Here is a 5,730-nt window from a genome sequence, read left to right as displayed (position 1 = left end):
TGGTTGTTGGCATGCTGAACAATCCTAAGGGTGGAGTGTTTCAGCATGATATAAATCAAGTTTAACGGGGTAGGGGTTGGGGAGTTTTTTGGGGGGAGGGGGTGGTAGAAGTTAGTAGGGATTTATTTTTTATTGTTTTTGTGTTATTTTTTCATGGTAGTACAGAATTGGGCAGATCATGATTGATCGTACATTCCAGCACAGTAGGTGGCGGCATGCACTTAAACGTTTGTTTGTGGACCGCCATGATGTAATAGAAGAAGATGAGCCAACGAAACTGCCTGGAACTACAAGTCCCGTGTGTCTCGCGTCAGCCATGGTCATCGAAGTGTTTAAACGTCAGAACCGAGCGGGAGACACCTTGCGGGACAGAAAGCGCTGTTCTGGAAACAACTAGTTATACGCAGAAATTTCGATTTTGTAAGCATTGATACACGTTTCATACTACTTCAGAGATATTTTAGCTTGCAAATGTATTCAGGGAAACGTTAGTAAGGTTACACGTGAGGGGAGGTGCCATATTTATCAGATTGAATTGGTCGATGGCCGTACCAGGGCATGCCCTGCTCTTGTTAGCTTGCTTAGCTAACTAACTATAGCTAGTATGTTATGACTTTGTTAAGTCAGAACAACGTTAAGTAACTTGCTTTGATGGCTGTATTCTTGTGGAACATTTCCAGCTTTATCACACCATTGGAAATGATCAACCATATTCAGCTTTTTCCACCTAGTTAGTTAGCCAGCTGGTTAGCCTCAACTATCCTGGAATGAGATGGTGTGTGCCAAGTGTTTATAACTCGTTGCCAGATAGTTACGACACTATAAACATATCTTGCTACTTGGCTAACATTAGTTAACAAGGCTTTCCACTTCTTCCAGAGGCTAGCAACATTTACAGACAGAGCAACTTTCCACCCCCTGTGTATATTAGCTAAAGTTAAATAGCTAGCTAACAATGTTTATAACGTCACTTCAAACTGCATGTGTGTTTGGTAACGCTAGGTCTTTGGCAGGCACTCTACTAGGTGGTAATTGATAATATATTATGTGTTGCTTAAGTAAGTAGTGCATATTCTTGTTCATAAGTTAGTATGTTCCCCAGGTGTCCTGATGGCGACGGATGCTGTTGCACAGTTGGCCGACTCTCTGGCAAAAACTCAGGTGACTGAGGGAGAGTTGAGTTATAAAGGCCAAGGACGCAAATTCGACAATGCACAATCTGGTAAGAATTCCAACCATTGACTCATTATGCTTATGCTCCTCCAATTGTTATCCAATAGGTTGTTCAAGTACAAGGTGGTGTCCAATGGCAACAGTTTTTGTTGTTGTATTTTTGTATTTAAAAATAAAAGTAATCTTTATCTAACTAGGCAAGTCAGTTTAGAAAAAAATCTTGTTTACAATGACGGCCAAACCCGGACGACGCTGGGCCGATTGTGCGCCGCCCTATGGGACTCCCAATCACGTTCGGATGTGATACAGCCTGGATTCTAACCAGGGACTGTAGGGACTCCTCTTGCACTGAGATGCAGTGCCTTAGACTGCTGCGCCACTCGGGAGCCCCATGTATTGTTCTTCAAACAATCATGGTCTTCAATCTTTCCCTCTCTCATCTTTCCAGTGGAAGAGATGGTGAAAGAGATCCAGGAGTTCAAGGGTTTGCAAGCGCTCAGGCTGGAGGGGAACACTTATGGGGTGGAGGCAGCACAGGCCATCGCTAAAGCCCTGGAGACAAAGAGTGAATTTAAGGTACCAGTCACAGAGTGATTATGAAATGAGGTGTGTTTTGATTGCATTGTTTATGGTACAGAGGACAGGTATTCCACTGACTGCCACACGGAGAAAGATGGATGATCTCATATGTTGGTTTTGATGAGATACCCGCTGTTGGTTCTGTTCTATCTTGCTTTCATATCTATCTATCTATCTATTTATCTATCTAGCGAGACAATACTTTAGCTGACCCTTTATATAACCCTCTCTCCCTCAGTACTGTTACTGGAGTGACATGTTTACTGGGCGACTGCGTTCTGAGATCCCTCCAGCCCTGGTGAGACCAATTTTTTTTTTTTTAATACTTGCTCACTTTGATAGATGAAAAATGGTCTGGGATTGTAAACTCAGCCTTCATCTCCCCTATTCAGAAATCCCTGGGTGCGGCCCTGATGACAGCAGGCGCCAGACTGACCGTGCTGGACCTCAGTGACAACGCCTTTGGACCAGACGGGGTGAAGGGCATCGAGAAGTTGCTCAAGAGCACTGCCTGTCACACACTGCAGGAACTGAGGCTCAACAACTGCGGCATGGGCGTTGGTGGAGGCAAGGTGGGCAGAATGTCTCCAGTTTGATGGGAGCTGCATTGCGTTATTGAGCAGACTCCACAACATAAAGTTGCCCCCTGCTAGTTGTAATGTAGTCAGTATAATTTCAGAGAAGATCTAAAGCTAATTTAACTTCTCATATGAAATATATAGCTTGTGTTAAGGTTGAATAGTGCTATCATTTGAGAAGTGATATCATGATTTAAAATCTATCATGACAATCATAACTTTTTCCAAAGTAGTTTTTTCACTGTGCTCTGTATGTGTGGTCTCCTCAGATCTTAGCTGCAGCGTTGACGGAGTGCTATAAGCAGTCCAGTGCACAGGGCACCCCCCTCGGGCTGAAGGTGTTCATCGCAGGCAGAAACCGTCTGGAGAACGATGGGGCCACTGCCCTTGCCCAGGCCTTCCAGGTACAGACACTGGCTCCTGAGCTGAACATATCAGAATTTCTGACAGTCTGGACTTGTAGAGTATATGCAGTTAATCACCACAGTGGTTCACATGGAGCTCTTTAGCATTAGTACTGGCAGCAGCATGGATAAAAGCTCCACTGAGTCTATGATTAAACTGTACTGACAAGCCATATACTGTCTATATAGCTATCTCTGTCTGATGCTACTGTATGACCTCAGCTGATGGGTAGTCTGGAGGAGGTGCACGTGCCCCAGAATGGGATCAACCACCCAGGGGTGACTGCTCTGGCCACTGCCATGCAACACAACCCCCAGCTCCGCGTCCTCAACCTCAACGACAACACCTTCACCAAGAAAGGAGCAATCGCCATGGCACAGGTACAGTAGTGGTTTGCCTTGTGCACGAAGGCCGTATGAAACTCATGAAGTTGATGTATGCTCAAATGCACTTGCCATACTATGACTGACACTGTGTGTTTTGTGCCCCCTTCAGGCTCTGAAACATTTGCGCAGAGTCCAGGTGATAAACTTTGGAGACTGTCTGGTGCGTTCCGAGGGGGCTATAGCCATCGCAGAGGCAGTTACTGAGGGGCTTCCCATCCTCAAGGTACAGGGTAGCACTGGTCCCACCCTTGGCTGCAGGAACATCTACTGCACTTGATTGTTAATTAATGTGTGTTCATACACCTGACTCATACCCATATTTTTTTTTACCTCTTTGTCAGGAGCTGAATCTGTCATTTGGGGAGATCACTGGAGAAGCTGCACTGCTGGTGGCACAATCAGTCGAGGGCAAAGCCACACTGGAGAAACTGGACTTAAATGGTACATGATGGATACACACTTGACTTACAACACATGAAAACTGGATTGAAAATGTTGCATCGGCTAGTAATGTTTTCGTAGGATCTGTGGAGTTCGTGTGTGACTTTGTTGTGTTGTGTGTTGGTACTGTCAGGTAACTGCCTGGGGGAGGAGGGCTGTGATGATCTCAGAGAGGTAATGGATGGCCTGAACATGGGAGACCTGCTGGGATCACTCAGGTACTGGATTGAAATATTAAATGAGTTTATACTTTTAGACTTACCCACACTGGACCTCAACCATCTGTCTTATCACAAGCTGCCATGAGATAATCTTTTTGTGTAATCTTTGTCTCTACCTGCAGCGATGATGAAGGGGAGCCAGAGGAGGATGATGAGGAGGATGACGACGATGAGGAGGATGACGATGACTATGAGGAGGATGACTATGAGGAGGATGATGATGTGGAGGAAGAAGAGGACAGCGGTGTGAATCAGGTTTCCTCCCCTCCGTCAGTGCCCCGACCCCCAGATGCCGCCTCGTTCCTCTGCTTCCCCTCCCCTGATAAGCTGCTCAAACTGGGCACCAAGAGGGCCCTGCTCTTTGAACAGCAGGTTAACACACCCGGTCATGAATACCTTACACAGCAAACTACTTAGTGGAAACCTGAGGTGACATACAGTGTGTGTCTGTAGGCTGAAACAGGTTGATGGTGACGTGTTTAACCTTTTGTCCTTGTTCTTCTCTTTCCAGGTAGATGTGGCTGATGCTGGTAAGACAGCGGAGGCTTTCCTGAAAATCTCCTCTGTGTACAATGAGGAAGATGAAGATGTTAAGAGTGCTGTCCTAGACAGTATTGGTAAGGGCCACTTATCTTATTTCTGAGTACTTACTGAAGACATGGGGCCAGATGACTGAGTCCATGGATATGCGACTGTTTCCGTTCATCTGTATGACCGCATGTTAAGTATATGTCCTCTTTGTTATGCAGATGCGATTCTCAGGAAAGCCTTTGCAAGCCCCTCCTTCCAAGGTTACAACTTTGTATCATCGCTGTTAGTAATGCTGGGACTCCTCAAGGTACATGTTCAATGAATTTGTAGAAAAATTCCTGGTTTTCTTCTGCCTTGTATTATTGTAGCCCTCATGTCTCCCCCTCTCTGTCTCATTCAGAGTGAGGACAAGGTGAAGCCGGTACATGTGGTGCCTGGTCATTTGCAGGCCCTGGAGTACGTTGTGCGCCAGGACTACTTCCCCCAGGACCACATCGCTGTGCTGGAGGCTTTCATGTCCAGGTAAGGGCATGAGTGATGGGCGGCAGCGTAGCTCTCAGGTACCCTCTCCGACTGCAGATTAACACACCACATTGGCACAAAGTTCCCCAAGGATATTGCCAACATGCTCAAAATTGCACAATGTACCCATGTTCCTATGTTGTTAGGCTGCTGCGTCTAAAAACAGTAAAGATGAAAGGTGAAACTGTCCGTCATTGCAGGTGTGTGACTGTATATTTGTGACTTTCAGACACGTCCAGGCCCTGGAGTCGTGCAGCAGCGCCAGGAACATCCTCAAGTCCACGCTGGAGCATGTCAGGCCTGAGAACTGAGTCACACCGGACCACACAGACACTCTCACAGACTTATGAACAGAACAATTCCCACCCCCAGACATAAGGGGGCCCTTAGCGCACACAACAAGGACTTAACTGTTGCACTGCACTCTATTTTGCCAACTCAGAAGACTCACAGCTGGAGCCTTGCCCATCATCTTATGGACGTACATTATTTTATGGATGGACCGATTTGAAATATTACACACACAAACATTTGGGAGATGGTGTATCCTGCCTCACCCACAGTGAAAGGACTGAAATGTGATCTTCAACACAGGTTCTTTCTCCATATTTACCCAATAAGTAATGGTTTTATATTAAAATAAAAAGGGTTAAATGGATATAAAATATAAATGTGTGATATGGGCTGCTGTGGAAATGTGATTTTGACTTGAATCAGAAGGGAAGAACTGAATAAATGTGTTGATTTCTTTATTGTTGCAGCTATTAAACAGACACATTTTGGGTGTCTCCGTATAGTGAATGGCCTGGGAACATTTCAATTTCACAATTTAGCAAGCACTACCCTGAATAAGGATCTAGTCCAACCATATTTACTTTTTACAGTGGGAAGAAA

General features: G+C 45.5%; 1 protein-coding gene across 2 annotated transcripts; it reads left to right on the top strand.

Moving 5' to 3' along the window:
* The first annotated feature begins 293 nt into the window (after nucleotides 1–293).
* Nucleotides 294–5,501, top strand: LOC100194851 (RGP1 retrograde golgi transport homolog (S. cerevisiae)). Of its 2 annotated transcripts, none has more exons than XM_045714244.1 (15): nucleotides 294–420; nucleotides 1,103–1,222; nucleotides 1,622–1,749; nucleotides 1,991–2,050; nucleotides 2,145–2,324; nucleotides 2,600–2,734; nucleotides 2,957–3,115; nucleotides 3,231–3,344; nucleotides 3,463–3,562; nucleotides 3,696–3,780; nucleotides 3,906–4,155; nucleotides 4,295–4,400; nucleotides 4,533–4,621; nucleotides 4,715–4,874; nucleotides 5,066–5,288. In XM_045714244.1, the coding sequence occupies exons 2-14, from the start codon at nucleotides 1,111–1,113 to the stop codon at nucleotides 4,838–4,840; spliced, it is 1,644 nt and encodes a 547-aa protein (XP_045570200.1). In that variant the 5' UTR covers nucleotides 294–420; nucleotides 1,103–1,110; the 3' UTR covers nucleotides 4,841–4,874; nucleotides 5,066–5,288. The 2 variants fall into 2 exon arrangements, with proteins under 2 accessions (XP_045570200.1, NP_001133352.1); NM_001139880.1 differs by having other exon boundaries at nucleotides 360–420; nucleotides 4,715–4,836; nucleotides 5,066–5,501.
* Nucleotides 5,502–5,730: the final 229 nt, after the last annotated feature.

This window comes from Salmo salar, chromosome ssa03 (assembly GCF_905237065.1).
Source record: "Salmo salar chromosome ssa03, Ssal_v3.1, whole genome shotgun sequence".
NCBI lineage: Eukaryota > Metazoa > Chordata > Actinopteri > Salmoniformes > Salmonidae > Salmo > Salmo salar.
The sequence above is the reverse complement of the archived record's forward strand: the minus strand, read 5'-3'. Positions and strand labels throughout refer to the sequence as shown.